At 42.6% G+C, this 15,094-nt stretch overlaps 1 protein-coding gene across 10 annotated transcripts in view; it reads left to right on the top strand.

The window, feature by feature from the left end:
• Positions 1–15,094, top strand: part of Synd (protein kinase C and casein kinase substrate in neurons protein Synd) — a 119,201-nt gene that overhangs the window by 95,491 nt on the left and 8,616 nt on the right. For 7 of the 10 annotated variants that reach the window (XM_050184276.3, XM_050184271.3, XM_050184273.3 and 4 more), the window contains 6 exons: positions 18–95; positions 1,019–1,363; positions 3,119–3,361; positions 4,251–4,477; positions 9,225–9,345; positions 11,165–11,275. In XM_050184276.3, coding sequence (XP_050040233.1) covers positions 1,034–1,363; positions 3,119–3,361; positions 4,251–4,477; positions 9,225–9,345; positions 11,165–11,275 — 1,032 coding nt within the window. In that variant the 5' untranslated portion in view covers positions 18–95; positions 1,019–1,033. The remainder of the gene's footprint in view (positions 1–17; positions 96–1,018; positions 1,364–3,118; positions 3,362–4,250; positions 4,478–9,224; positions 9,346–11,164; positions 11,276–15,094) is intronic. The other 3 variants (XM_050184277.3, XM_050184275.3, XM_050184278.3) reach the window with 2 other exon arrangements.

The raw sequence follows: 15,094 nt of genomic DNA, 5'->3' as shown, positions 1-15,094 counted from the left end.
TGATTATTTTTTTACAGAGCTGACTTTTTACTAAGGGGTTGGCAAAGCAGATGTTGCAAGTGCTTCTACTAGGCCATTGTCGAGAATAAGAACTGGTGAGAAAATATTTACTGTTCTATTGCTGAGAGGACATAATTCCTTTGTCGTTTACAGCAATTGACTGTTTGTGTGCAAAAAAAAACTGGTTTGCAAAGAAGACTTGGGGGAGAAATAAACACTGAAATGTTTTTCATTGGGTCATGATGTAAGATGTCAACATTTAATTACAGTACCAATTTAGAATTTGCATGTTTCATATAAGCAGTAGTTGCTTTTGTAATCCCTTAACAATTCTCACTAAGCCTCGCAAAGATTAATGTGAAAACACATTGCAGCAAATCAAGCATTTCTTGCCAATCATAATTCAGAGGTGTTCTAAAGGCATGACCATGCATCGTGGAAGAGCCTGTTTAACTCTTTTTGACAATCTCCACAAGATATGCCATGCACATTTGCAGAGGACTGCTTGTCATAATTTTAGTGTGGAAGCACCTCTGAAATTAAACTTACATGTAGGGCTGCAAATTTAGTTACATTTAATTACATGAGCCACATTATTGGGACATATTTCAACTTCATTAGGAGCTCAAACTGGGGCATTACAATAATGAGAAGCAGTAAAAAAAAAAGAAATTAAAATAAATGAGAATGGATGCTGTGAGAAGTGTAGAGCTATAAAGAAGTAAATGTGAAGAACAGCAGTGCTTTGACACATTTCTTGTACTGCTACAGTGAAATATAGAGGAATCGCTCACGAGAAAGTTACTAGCTGAACATATTATTCTTTAGTGTCACGATCATCAACCATTGGTTCTGATACTGTTGCAGTCTTTGATGACACTAGGGAAGAATGATTTGTTAACCGCTTAGCGTTTTCTCAAAGATATTGAACGTGCACTGAGTTGAAGATGCAACAAGATGTGCATGTTTCATCATAAGCATCCTCACCGTGCATTGTCATTTCAACATGTTCACGCAGGGGTCGGTGGCCAGCATGTCTCAGCACAGTGACGAGGCGTTGCTGGTGGCTGGCAGTGACAGCTTCTGGGAGCCCAACAACTACAAGCGCACTAGCAAGCGTACAGAGGATGGCCACCGGCTGTGCAGTGAGCTGATCCAGCTGGTGCAGGAGCGGTCGGAGGTGGAGAAGGCGTACGCCAAGGGCCTGCGAGCCTGGTCGCGCAAGTGGGCCGAGCAGATTGACAAGGGCCCCGAGTATGGCACCACCGAGGCTGCCTGGAAGGGTGCACTGCTTGAGGCAGACCGGACCTGTGAGATGCATCTGCGCGTGCGTGACAAGCTGCTCAACGAAGTCGTTCCGCAGGTGTGTGTGGCCCTTTCTTCAGAGCCAAGAGTCATAAGTGGTCGAAGCTGGGAAAGAGAAGCACGAAAGAAAGCAGCATAGTGGGGAAAGTAGGCAGAGGATGCTAATCACATTAATACACCCACGTGCCACACCGTCTACACCTTCGGATGCTACAAAGAAAGCTACAAAGAAAGCTTCACTAAACATGGCCTCCCAACTCCAGCCAGTTCTGTGCCGCTGGCACTGTAGAGTTGAGATTCAGGATAAGGCTTCAAATGAACTACGGTGTGATTGCAAAGGCATCTATTTCAGGCCTAAAACTTTTATTTTTGATTGTCAGCTGGAAGGGGCTGCATTCTGACTTTTATCAGTTGCTCCGTAGACCAGTCAGCGCTGTGAGAGAGGTTAGACCTGTAGACCGAGATGTGCTTGAAGTATCCAAGGAATGATAATTGCATTAAAAAAAATGAGTGCTACATCAGTCTCTTTTGGCTGCACTCACTCGTGGCAGTCACAGAGATTAAAGGAACAGAGCAAGCCAGTGTATAATGTCGTGACACATTCTCCTCGATACCAAACCAAAACTAGTAGATAGAAAAAGATATTATCACAAATTATTTATGGCACTCTGACAGTTGCCACTAATTTTCTGGAGTTCAGAGGGCCTGGACCTTCACTTAAAAAGATATACAAGTCGAAAATGTCATGCCAGCATCTCTTTGAGGCAGTGCTGCTGCAGAATTTATCTGGAAAAGTGACTAATATGCATTAGGTAATAAGCCATCCACCCACAAAAAATAATGTGCAGTGCTTTAGGTCATATGTCTCACCTATATTTGATGGTGGAATACTGATTAAGTGTTCCCTCATGAGTGGACCAGACTATACAGTTGCAATTAAGCATCTAGCAATTATTCTTCCCTAGCACAAATGTCGTCACATTCTTTAATGATTACCGTTTATATAGGACGGTAGTTGTGTTAGATGGGCATGTGGCGAGCAAGCCTGCAAACGGTTTTTTACATGCATACAGGGCTCTTGAGCAAAACCAAAATAAGGAAAATTTTTTGGGTGTGTGATTGTTAGTGACTTCAAGTTTGCTTTGCCTTAGTGCCTACTGCTTTTAGTGCTTCCCTGTTATGAGCACATGACTGACTCATCCAATTTCCTTTGCACACCAGTTCAGAATCTACCAGCTCGCTAGTTTTTAACTCCTTGAAGAGCAGTAGTTACAGGTAAACACTGTAATCTTTCTTTCACCATAGTTTTCCTTGCTTGCTTTCGGCATGTACTACTTTTAAACCTTATTGATCTCTATTTAAAAAGCAGTAACACTAAATTTGCTGACACCTATGACAAGGACATTTCACTAGCCCAGCAGCAGCCATTGTACACCTTAATTTCAAGGTGATATTGAGCATGCTGAAGAAAAGAATGATCATTAAGAGCAACATGAGCATGCAGAAGTTAAGAGCTTTTTATTGTTTGAAGCACCGTAAATCTATTTTGCTGCGTTTTGTCAGAAGATCGGGGAACTGTTCCAGCAGAGTGGTTGTATGTTATTGATCACCTCAGATCACCTTAGTTCCTATCAATAATCTTTACCGTTTTACAGAATAATCTTTTGTCACTGTTATCAGTACAATTTATTTTTGTTAACCAAGCATTTTTTCATGAAAGAATGACTAATTCCCTATGTTGTATCCATGTGAAAGTAAGCACCATAGCACTAGCTCAGTATCTGAATAGAAAAATTCCTGTTCTTTCTTGCAGATAAAAACTTGGCAGAAAGAGAATTACCACCGGTCCATGATGCAACTGCGGGAACGGCGAGAGCTGGACGAGGCATTCAAAAAAGCCCAGAAACCCTGGGCAAAGTTGCTCGATCGGGTGAACAAGGCACGCAGCGACTACCACGCCGCGTGCAAAGGGGAGCGCTCAGCCACCAACCAGGAGAGGAATGCTGGCGCAGACAGCTCGCTGTCACCTGACCAGGTGAGGAGATCCCCCGATCCGGTAGGTGAACGCCAGTCTGGTTTGGGTAATGTTCAGAAATCACGGGAATATGAAGCACTATTACTGTAAATTGAACTGAAAATAAGAGGAAATAATGTTAATTGTAACACCTTTTGTGCACCATTATCTTAGAGTTGCATCATTGACATGTGCTTGATGTGATGTAGCCTTAATTCTTTAGCATTTTGTTTTCCAAAGTAAAACATCTGAGGTGATCTATATATTTATCAGTAGCAGTTTCGTTATCAACGAAGCTGGTTATACAAATTGCCAGCCGTCTTCCACACGTATCTTCCTTGCTATATTCTGTTGAGATGTCTGCCTTTCTGTACGACATTATTCCATTTATTGTGTACCCTTATCTGGAGTTGTTTACGTAACTTTACTTGTGGGGTGAAGCTGTCTTCATTTTAATGTATTGATTTTACTTGTTATTGTACTTGTGTATGTTTCTACAATCACTTGTACGCCACTCCTGCTTGGACCCTTGCAGTTTGCAGTACCGAATAATTATTTTATTGAAAATTTATAACTGCAAAACTTTTTTATCCAAATAAAGTTCATTGCATTCATGTACTGGCAGTCTGTGAGTTACTTAAAGTTACAGTTCCCTGTTACAAACCTTCTGGAATATTTTCGCAGCCTTTCTAAAGTATTGATGAGATCCATTGCTGTAAATGTTGAGCTCTGCCTTGCCATGCATGCATAAATTCTTTGAATTAGGGCTTTTGTGCTGCTGGCTTTCTTGCCGGGCAAGCCTCATCCTGATTGCAGTGAACCAGCTGTGTTGTATTGGAACTAATACCTTGTATGCTGCGCTACCATCGCAGTAGTAGTAGTACTGCTACCACTACTACCACATGACTACTGCTCTGTTTTTGTGCTGCAGGTGAAGAAGCTTCAGGACCGTGTAGCAAAGTGCAAAGAGGAAGTGCAGCGCACGCGAGAGCGCTACGAAGCAGCTCTGCAGGAGATCAACGACTACAATGCCAAATACATGGAGGACATGACTGTGGTGTTTGATAAGTGCCAGGAGTTTGAGCAGCGACGCCTGCAGTTCTTCAAGGAAATGCTATTTTCCATCCATGGTTGCCTCAACATCTCTACAGACCCGGAGTGAGTTTTGTTCCACCTTCAGTTTCCTTCCATCTGTTCCAGCTCTTATCATGAACGTTTTTACAGCTACAGTGTTAGCTTGTTGGTCTTTTCATTACAATGCATGCAAGTGTGTGTATGTATATTCATGCATGCGCCTGGAAGAAGGGCAGCCACTAGAGGCAAAGATTTCTTTGTCTCATGGTATTAATTTTCAATTGTCGCTAAAGATGAATATATATTTTGCCCAATTCTAAAATTTTCATTCAGCTTGTACACAATGTATTGAAGTATCTAACATGATTTCAGTTAGTGGACACCTACCACCTGCAAACCAAGTGCCGCATTATAGGTAACTGCCAATTCTTAGTTATGCATATACTGGTGGTATGCAATGCAAGTATACGTGGAGGAAGGTTACATGAGATGCCAATGAAGGTGTACAGTGCTTTCGGCTTGTCCGCATTACATTGGCTTTGCTAGTTAATGTTGCCAAAGGTAGAGGTGTACAAGGAAACACTGGCACGGGAATTGAAGCTTGCATTTTAGCAATTGAGTCGCACTGAATGCAAGATGCTGCTGCTGTGTACACGACATGTGGGTCATCCTCTGCACAAACAGTGTCTTAATCGGACAGGAGTCCAGCATCACAGATTCCAGTGTCTACAAAATGCCAACCACTGTGCACATCCCCATTTCCACGTTTTCCAGGATTCTGCTGTCTGGTTTTAAAGTTGCTCGCTCTGTGGCACTATCTACGATATATAGCACATGCACTATAGGAAAGTACTGAAGGAGGTCCAGGCTGAGTTTCAATCGAAGCTCCATATTGGAGCATTTCTAGAGGACTAGTGCCACACGTTAAATATTCTGAAGTGTCACATGTACAAATATTGATACATAAAATGCATTCTATGAAAATAGGGAACCATGAGTGCACTAAAGTGTGGCAACAGTTAATACATTAGGGCATCATCCAAACACATGCTAGTTTATTAACTCGAGGTGTGCAGCTTTGCAGGTAATGCCCAATGTATCAAATATGCTACGCTGCTTTGTTACCACATAATTCTGATTTAAGCACGGTTTACATAATGCATAGCCTGCAGTAGCATTTTTTATATCTTAGAAGAAATATTAAAATGAGAATATGTCAGCAATTAAACCAATTGCTAAACAAATAACTCCTGTACTAATTAAGTTTTAATTCAAATAACTAATGTTGTACAATGTACTCTCCATGGCCAGAAATAATGGTGAACAACATGCCATGTTCCTTTATGTAGAACTGTTTGGGCGTAAAAAGGGTTAATGTGAGCAGCAGGGGAGTTCATATGTTGGCTGCATTTCTGAGTTCTATAAATTGAAGCTTGGGAACAAGGTAGAGCAGTTATACAGTGACCTATCCAGTTTACCATGGAATATACACAAAAATTCACTTTCATGGGCATTTAAAGGTCCTCTTACCAGGCCCCATAACAAATTTCGGTTATATGCTGGAAGCTTTTACATGCACTCTAAGGAGTGTCCTATCACAAGAATTTTTCAAGTTGGTTCATTAATAGCAGAGATAGAAATATTTGAAGTGTAGCAAGTCCATGATTTCAGGAGGCAAGCTGCTCTGACAACATACTCTTTCCAATTGCCCTGTCTAGCCTTTGCAAGCGAAATTCCTTCCCTGCATTCTCCCATACTGTAGCCTGAGGATGACATCACATATACATCATGAGCCTTGTTTTTTTCTTGTGCGCGTTCTTGATGCATGGTGGACTTTTCGTGGCGGTCTCATGCACAAGTTGTTACAGTTGTCTTGTTTTATGCTGTGCATGGTTCTGCATGCTGTACACAAGTTCACCTGTGTTGTTGACTGGCTGCTTCTGCCCTACATTGAAATGAATCCCTCAGCGTGCACACATTTGGAGAGTTTCGTTTTCTACGTGCGTGAACAGCATGGTTTGGGAAGAAGCAGACAAAACACAAGTACCATGTTTATTCTAATCTAACGCACACCTTTCTTCCGGTAAAATGGGTCCAAAAATTGCATGCGCGTTAGAATAGAGCATGACCCTAAATCCGCGTTACCGTATTGCCATCGGCATTCGAAAAATGCCCGCCTCGTACGCGCTTCTAGCCTAGCTGTCGTAGCTTCCTCCATGTGCATACCTCCATGTTGTACGTGTAACCAGGCGCCGGTGTAACCTAGTCTACCGCCTGTCTTCCTGTTTTCTGCATTTATTCAATCAGCATGGAAGCGCCGACTGCGAAGACAGAGTCCACCATGATGCCACATTTAAAAGGAAAGTTGTGTGCAGAGACGGACGGAAATCAGGCCGCATCATGGGCCTTCGGAGTTTTCGAAACTTGCGTGTGGGACTGGCGCAAACAGAAGAACATTTTCACCAGCTAGGCAACATGGAAGGGTTTCAGTGGACTAAAGCAGGGCCGCTTCGCCAAAATAGAAGAGCTGCTCGTGGAATACGTGCAAGAGAGGCGAGCGGCACAGCGGCCTGTGACGACCGATCTGCTCAAAGTACGGGTGATGCTGTTAGCCCTACAGAAAGGGCTAATGCCGAGTGACTTCGTAGCGAGCAGGTGCTGGCTATCAAATTTTATGAAAAGAAAAGGCCTTTCTCTTCGAAGGCAGAGAGGGATATGCCAAAAATTGCCCGAAGAATATGAAGAGAAATTGCACAGTTTTCACCGGTACGTTTTGAAGTTGCACCATAGAAACGGCTACCACTTCAAACAGATTGGAAATGCCGATCAGACGCCGCTTTACTTTTTGACATGCCTGTCATCACAACCGTTGAGAAGGGGGCAAAGCAAATGTGTGTTTTGTCTTCCGGCCACTAAACTAGTCCCCGCAATGCTTTGTTGCACTGCGGATGGGCACAAGCTGCCTCCGTATCTTGCCTTCAAACAGAAGACACTCCCGAAAGGAATCGTGTGTCCGAATGGCACGATTGTGCTTGCAAATCAAAAAGGTTGGATGACCATGGACTTGGTCGCTGACTGAATTGATAACGTTTGGCGGAAAAGACCCGGCGACAGTTTGGGTCTGCGTGGGATGCTTGTGCTCGAAACGTTCAGGTGCTGCCTTGACCAGCGCATCAAGGACAAGCTGGCTGCATGCAACACCGACCTTGTCGTGATACCCGGCGGCATGGCATCGCAGCTCCAGCCGCTCAATGTTTGTTTGAACAAGCCAGTGAAAGACAGAATTCGGGCGCTCTACACCGAATGGCTTGTCAGTGGCTGCCATGAATTTACGCCCCCCAATAAAATGAAGCGTGCCTCGCTGCAGGACTTTGCTGGATGGGTGAAAGATGCATGTAGTACGATCCTGTTTGCCATGGTCAACAAGACCTTTGAAAAGTGCGGGATTTCGAATGCCACTGACAGCACTGAGGATGAAATTCTCTGGTCTGTTGATAGCGATAAGGAGTTGTCTGATAAGGACGACGAGTGATATCTATTGCCCCACGTGACTCGTACCGGCCCAGTGAAAATCTTGGCGGCAAGGTACGCCGCTTCCATTTGTGTTTTTATTCCATAACTGAGGTTCTTTAGCGCACGAAAAGGGACGAAAGACAGTGGCGAAACGAGGACACAGCGCTAACTTCCAACAATGGTTTTATTCCACAAAGCGGTAGACACATATATATATAGGTAACACCCACAACCGTACGCATGCGCATATGTACTGATTTTTAGTCAAATGAGACAGCAACGAGACATGTGTAATGGAATTGTTGGAAGTTAGTGCTGTATTCTCGTTTCGCCACTGTCTTTCATCCCTTTTCGTGCGCTAAAAAACCTCAGTTATGGAATACCAACACGCCCTAACCTACGCTCTTTCATGTTTTTATTCATCACAACTTTAGTGTATTGGGAATAAATCTGTTTTTTCCAAATTAGAGAAAATAGTATTTCGATTTGAAAGCACGAGGTGGTGGTATTTTACTTTTTTTTCATGGAAAATGGGTGCGTGTTACAATCGAGGTTATCGTTTTTTTTTTTTTTGGTCACAGAAAACAGGTGCGCATTACAATCGAGGGCGCATTAGAATAGAGTAAATACGGTATGGTCCCTCTTGCTACAGCAAGGAGTAAAGCACAGACTCAGACATTTGGTTTTGAGGTTTATTTCTCTAAACTTTATATCATCTAGTGAAGTAGCAGATCAAACAAATCGCTGCAGTAGCCTTGAATAATTCTCGAAGTTGCATATCATGGGCGAGTGACGTTTCAGCAATGCAGATTACGCAGGTACACTTGTGCATTTGACCTCGACTCTCCAGCTAGGAGCAATGCGCAGTGGTATAATACATTGCAGACACAATCATTAGCGTGCATTCTATACGCTGCGCTTGTCTGTCTGAATTCGCCAAACCTGTTGAGGTGGTTAATGTCTGGGCTTTGTCTGAACTAGTTTTTTCTTGAGAATAGACCTATTTCACTTTTCGTTGCTACTGCTTTTTTCTGTGTGTATCTTACCAATGCAAATGATTGTGGTGACATAAACTTAGGCATTTAAAGTTAAACAAAGCTTGTTTGGTTTGATGATGGCTACAGCCAAATAATTATGCATTGAAAGAAGGGCCTGTAATTTTTGAGGCAGTGCTGAAGCTACCACATGCAGCTTTATAAATTGTACATTCAGTGATCCTTTTCCCACAGTCACTTTTAGTTTTATTGCTTGAAATTGATGCTGTGTTGTTGGCCACATTGCAGTTTATTTATGTACATATTTTTTTTTATGCCTGCAGGCTTCCCCAGATTTACGAAGAATATCGGCATACGATACAGAATGCTGACGCATCAAAGGACCTCAAGTGGTGGTCCAACAACCATGGTGTTGGCATGGCAATGAACTGGCCTCAGTTTGAAGTAATAAGCCTTGCATGTTTTCATGAGTGATGCACTGCGGCAGGAATTGCTTTTTTCCATCTAGCATGTTGGCATTGAACAATGCTTTCTGCTTGAGCAATGCTTTTTGGCTATCTTCGCTTGGCTATTAGTGTTAACTAGAGGAATCTGCTTTCTCTCACTCTCACTTGGCGTTGTAGACACCAGTCATATCATATGTCAGTGCAGCTAGGCTAGCAACTATAAGCGATTCGTTTAGCCTTTAACACTGTCATGCAGCACCAGAATGCTGCGCAGAATGCATTTTGAGCTCTGCTTTCTGTGATATAGGTGACATCAGTACTAGGGGAGCAGGAGTGAAATTACTGCTAGCTCACACATGTTGCTTATCATGCTCTAAATTTATTGCGTGGGAGCCTTTTGCATGCTTTACTATTAACCTCAAGCTTAACTTCCCTGCTTTGCTTCTGTGCTAGTACTATAGGCTTCCTTGACCAGTAATGATTTAAGCGCATCATGCTAATTGGCCCTCGTATTACTAAGTTGCAATTGTGAAACCACGTCTCGTATACTATTGTTTAACCGTGATGACTCATCTGGTTGCACGTTCAACATTACAGTGCTTAGATTACGCATACATTGCACTGCATTATTGCAAATACTTGATATGTTGCACTATGTCACTGGTGTGAATGCTGTGTTAACAATCGCATTGCTGCCAGCAACGTCTTGCATATTACAAAAATGTGCCTTCTAGGGATATGATAATAGTCGTCGCCACTAAAATACAGTGGCAGTGAAAAAAAAGCTTAACATTGAATTCAACATGCGTGCATTAGTGGAGCACCCTGGCATTGCTAAATTTCTTACAAACGTAGATCATCTGGCTGTGCTAGCTTTAACAGCTATGGCATTCTGCTGCTGAGCTCAACATTGCAAATTTGATCCCAGCTGCGGCAGCCACATCTTTATGGGGGTGAAATGAAAAATTCTCATGCACTTAGAATTTAGGTGGACATTACACAACCGCAGATCGTCAAAATGGTGGCCTCATAATCAGACGGTGGTTTTGGCATGTAAAAACACTAGAATATAATTTTACTTTCAGACATCTTGGAGACAGTGCTGTTAGTGTTCGCTATTGCACTCTTTGAATGATTCAGAACTTGAGTACCCGATAGTCAAAAGTGGAATCAAATTATTCCACCACTCGGTGTTACTTTGGTTAAACAATCGTATTCCCACGCTCTTAGTTGCGACTTGAAGCACTTCAAGTGGTCAGCAACCCCCAGTGCATTTATACACGGAGTGGTTTGTGCACGGCCTACATATGTATTAAAGTATAATTACATAAATATGCATAGTAAAAGTAAGAAACATAGTCTATTTACTTACATAGTTGAACAGATAGCTTGTAGTAGGCACACATTGTGCCATTTGCTAGCACAGGTACTCCACAGAAAGGTGAAAACACTGCACAAAATGCACACTGCACAGTTCCTTTACTGTGCCCATGCTTTTGTGCTGTTTCCCCCCTTCCATGTAGATGAACCAACTACTCCCATCCTGCACCCTTTTGCCAGCAGTAGTGCTTATTCAAAGGTAGTATAGCTTGATAATGACAGATGTACTCTAGCTACATTTTTCTTCCACGCTTGCACTTCATAAGTGTCAGACACCAGTGTGTACAGCTTGCCTGTTCACCGCTGCATCTTCGTGTGTGCATTGAGCTTTCGTGTCTGGTTGACAGTAGCGAGAAAGTTGATGCGCTTTTTGTTGCCCGTCATGCACTCTTTGGCTGTCTGCTTCTCTGGCTCGTGCCCACCCACCCCCTGCGTAGGAGTACTCTGAGGAATTCCGGGACATCGTAGGCAAGAGCAGCAAGAAGGCAGCAATCCCCGAGAGCGGCATCACCCTTGTCAACCAGCACAAGATCGGCGAGGAGCTGCCTGTAAAGGAAAACAAAATGCCTCTCTTGCATCGCCTTGTCTCTCCTCTTTTTTTCCAGCCTCTTCTTGACCTTTTCTGCTCCCTCCTCTTCCACTTGGCTGCGGTCTCACCATGTTTTTGGATTGACTTGCGGCTTTTCTACTCTTGCATGCAGTCTTATTGCTCCTTGGTGCTTGGTCATGTTGTTCTCAATGACAGCTGGTGGCTCTAACCCCTGTCAGTACTGACAAGTCGTGCGGGAAACACTCACAAGAAATCAATTCTTTTGCTTGTAGATATTCTTAGTACATCTCTAAAACACACATGCTCACGTCTCTTTTTTTTTTTCTTGCACCGACCCACTTAGTTCAGCCTAAGTCATGGAGTATATAGAACTGCAGTAATGAGGCTTCACTGCACATGAATTGGCTGTATATTTCTTTCCACAGCTCTTTCAATCCAAACATCTTTCACATGAGGCACATATCCAAGGTAACTTAAACTGCTAAGTAATCATTCTCCATGCTAGTAACAGATTGTTCCACAGGATGGTAGAGTTCATATCATTCAATGCAGTGAATATCCTATCATTTGCAATTTCAGTGTAGTTGACGCACTCATAACTTGTTTGTTCAGTAGGTCTGGAATCTCAATGCTCACTGAATATCTTCTGCGCTGTGCAATACAAAGAAATTCAATATGCTAGGCTAGCTGTCTTCATAAATTGGCACAAGTATTTGAAGGCCTCAGCTCATCATTGCATGGACAGGGTGACTACTTAATAGAGGTGTACCAAGAATGCCTGAACAAAAGAAGGCAGTACATTTGTGGTCACTTCTCTAAAGCATGTATTTGTGGAAATTTTCTCACTAAGGTGCTCTGATCATCCTGAATTATTAGTTACACAAACACATGAAAACAGGCTTCGCTACATGATAGCTCCTCCCACCAGCTTCCTGGGCTGTGTACACTTCGAGTCAGCACAGATCTGCAGCAGTTCAGTGGCGGTCCTGATATCAGTACGAAAAAACACTGATACTCTTTGACACACGGAACTTGTCTGGTAGGGTAGATATAGAAAAAGTCATGCAGGACTGCGGCACAACTGGCGCACCCTTCCGTACTTGGATATGCTGTCCGCAGTTTATCTGAACTGGATTCCATTTCACTCGAACCATATTTCTGATGCTGCAAGTCTTCCCTGTTCATTGCAACTCTTAGGAGCAGCATGGCTGTCCGATGTAGACACCGCCTTTTGAGACAATCAGTGCAGCAAAAGGGAGAAACAAAATGAACGAGAGATTATTTACCGGTAAAGCAGAGGTCAGCCTGAACTGCCACACTCCAGCCTTCTACTCTGCAACGAAATGACTTTTTAATTTAGGCAACTTTTCCATAGCCCTCTCGAACTGCCTAGTTGCTTGCTGTTTTACAAAAATGCTAGAGCGATAGGCTAGCAACACACATGTGTAGAGGTACATAAATATATCGACAGGCCCAAAGTCATTGCATAGAAATGAAAGTCCAGTTGCTTGCAGTTCTTTGCCATTCATGCAGAAAAGGCTGAATGTAGCAAACTCTGTAGCATGAAATTATGGTGAAATTGTGACAAAGCTTTTAGGGCAGCAATCTACTGACTGAAATTTTCACTAATGAAATGCACATAGCACAAGTTTAGAATCTACTTGTATGCAACTCCACAGGGCACAAGGAAATTCACTGTATTTTCACTGTTCCCTACTTACGCTTTCCGTTTAGCAAGCGCACAGTGGCTGTTCGCAAATAACGGGAAATAAGTGCGCCCGTGTTTACCAAATTCACCCGTTAGTGGTTTATGGGTTCATCATTGCCCTACCCCCACAGACATGAACCTCTTGCAACACAATCATATAAACGTAATGTACCCTTGTGTATTTCTTTTCTATGAGTACTTCGATGTTGCTTGAATCGTACTTATCCAGTGTTCTCAAAAAAAATTTCCTTTGGTGCATGAAATCAGGCAGGAAAACTTCAGTAGTGAGCTCTCTCAAGCAGCAGCTTTGCTTCTCAGAAGTGTACTCAGCTTGCTGAGCATGCCCACTTTGGGCTCATGAATAACGCATTCCTGCCAAGCTTGTGCATGGCTGGCTGCAGCAAAGTGCCACACCATCTTGCTTTACCAACTAGATGGGATGCGTGCAGGTAAAAAGCCAGTGAGGTTAGCTGAGCGGGAGGCATGGCTGCAGGTAATCAGTAACATGCTTTGTCTGGTTTTGTTAACAGTAGCTTCAATTTCAATCAAACCAACTGGGCCTCCGCCATGACAAAAGTGTTGTCACTGCATCTTTTCAGGGCTTCTAGCTGGCTTCTCTACAGCTGTCCGCGATGATCTATTAGTTTAGGCACCGTCAGGCTACTATTTATCACTAGCCATGTTTACTGCAACAAACTGAATGGTCTTCCTTTTTAGAATACTTTCCCGTAGTGAGAATGTCATAGTCGAAAAGTCTTCGTTTGACACACTGTCTCCACCTGTGTGAATATATGGCAGTTTCTGAAGTTTTGCCAGAATTGCAAAAAAATGTTGAATTATTAAACATTTATTTGAGAGCAAAGCAAATGGAAATACACATCTCATCCACCTGGTGCTTAAATTAATTCCTGTTCATGTTAATATGCAAATGTTCTTTTGCATTTTCACACAGCATTTTGCGTAATCATTTCTTCCCACCTTGTACACTACTCATCTTTCATTCTTTGAAGTGTTCTTGTACCCAAACCACCCAGTCATCAATATTATAGGTGACATCTATATTGGCGGTTTTTCGTTTTTTCCTCTATTGTTCATTTTCATTTGTCTGTAGGGACACACACTCTGCTGCAGCAGCATGTTACTGTACTCTGAATGACATTTCTTGCATTGAATTGTGATTTACTGTTTGTGGGACATCTAACCCTTGTTTCTTGTTCTTTCAGATTTGCAAATTCAGACCGCTGTCCCAAGCATACCACTAACTTTTTCTTTGCCAATCCTTTTATGCTCTGCATAAATTTTTTCACATGTTCGCTGTTATCTGCTTCCAGCAAATGTCTTGCTTAGCGTAGCACTTGATTACTCCTGTAAAATTTTGTGCATGGCTAGCTACCCACTGTTTGCATTCAAGCATGTTTGACACTCTGTTGCATTAGCAACTCTTGTGATACAACTGTCTTCACGCTCCAGTTTCTGGGAATTAACTGCATGTCCATTGTCGTAGTGTCTGATTGTAGCTATAGTTTAGATTGTTGTATAGCCACCATCAGACTTAGTTTGAACAATGGAGACACATGTATAGCAGTTTAACAAACAGACTGTAAGGAGGAAACAGAGTGCTTTGGAAGAAAGATGCACAACACTAGCACATTTACGGAATCCCAACCGGAAATCTCTAGCACACTTTGCAGGAAAATCAAAAGGCACTCAAGGAGTGTTTGGGCTAAGTACGGTGGTGGCTGTACTTAATTTGGCTAGCAATAGTCTGTCTAGGCTAGTGCATTTTCCATAGTGGCCATTTAATTACCTTTAGGAAAAATAACTTTAGAAGTCTTCCTAATAAAAGTTACATTAAGACGGTTAGTTGGCTTCATGATAACATCATTAAAGGCCAACTGGAACATAATGTTCGACTGTTTAAAAAAGCCTAGTTTGAAATATTGTGGATATTGAGGAGCCTTCGTGTAAAATTCCACGTTTGTAATACAAGTGGAAGTGTCGCAAAAAGCTAGCAAGAATAGCCATTTTTGATACCGTAACGTAAAAAAAAAGCCACCATCATTATTGCTCGCTGGAAGTGACTTGTGACCTAGCATGCACAGCCCCTCA

This window comes from Dermacentor andersoni, chromosome 4, assembly GCF_023375885.2.
Source record: "Dermacentor andersoni chromosome 4, qqDerAnde1_hic_scaffold, whole genome shotgun sequence".
Classification (NCBI taxonomy): Eukaryota; Metazoa; Arthropoda; class Arachnida; order Ixodida; family Ixodidae; genus Dermacentor; species Dermacentor andersoni.
Note: the sequence above shows the minus strand (reverse complement) of the source record. Positions and strands in the feature narration are given on the sequence as shown.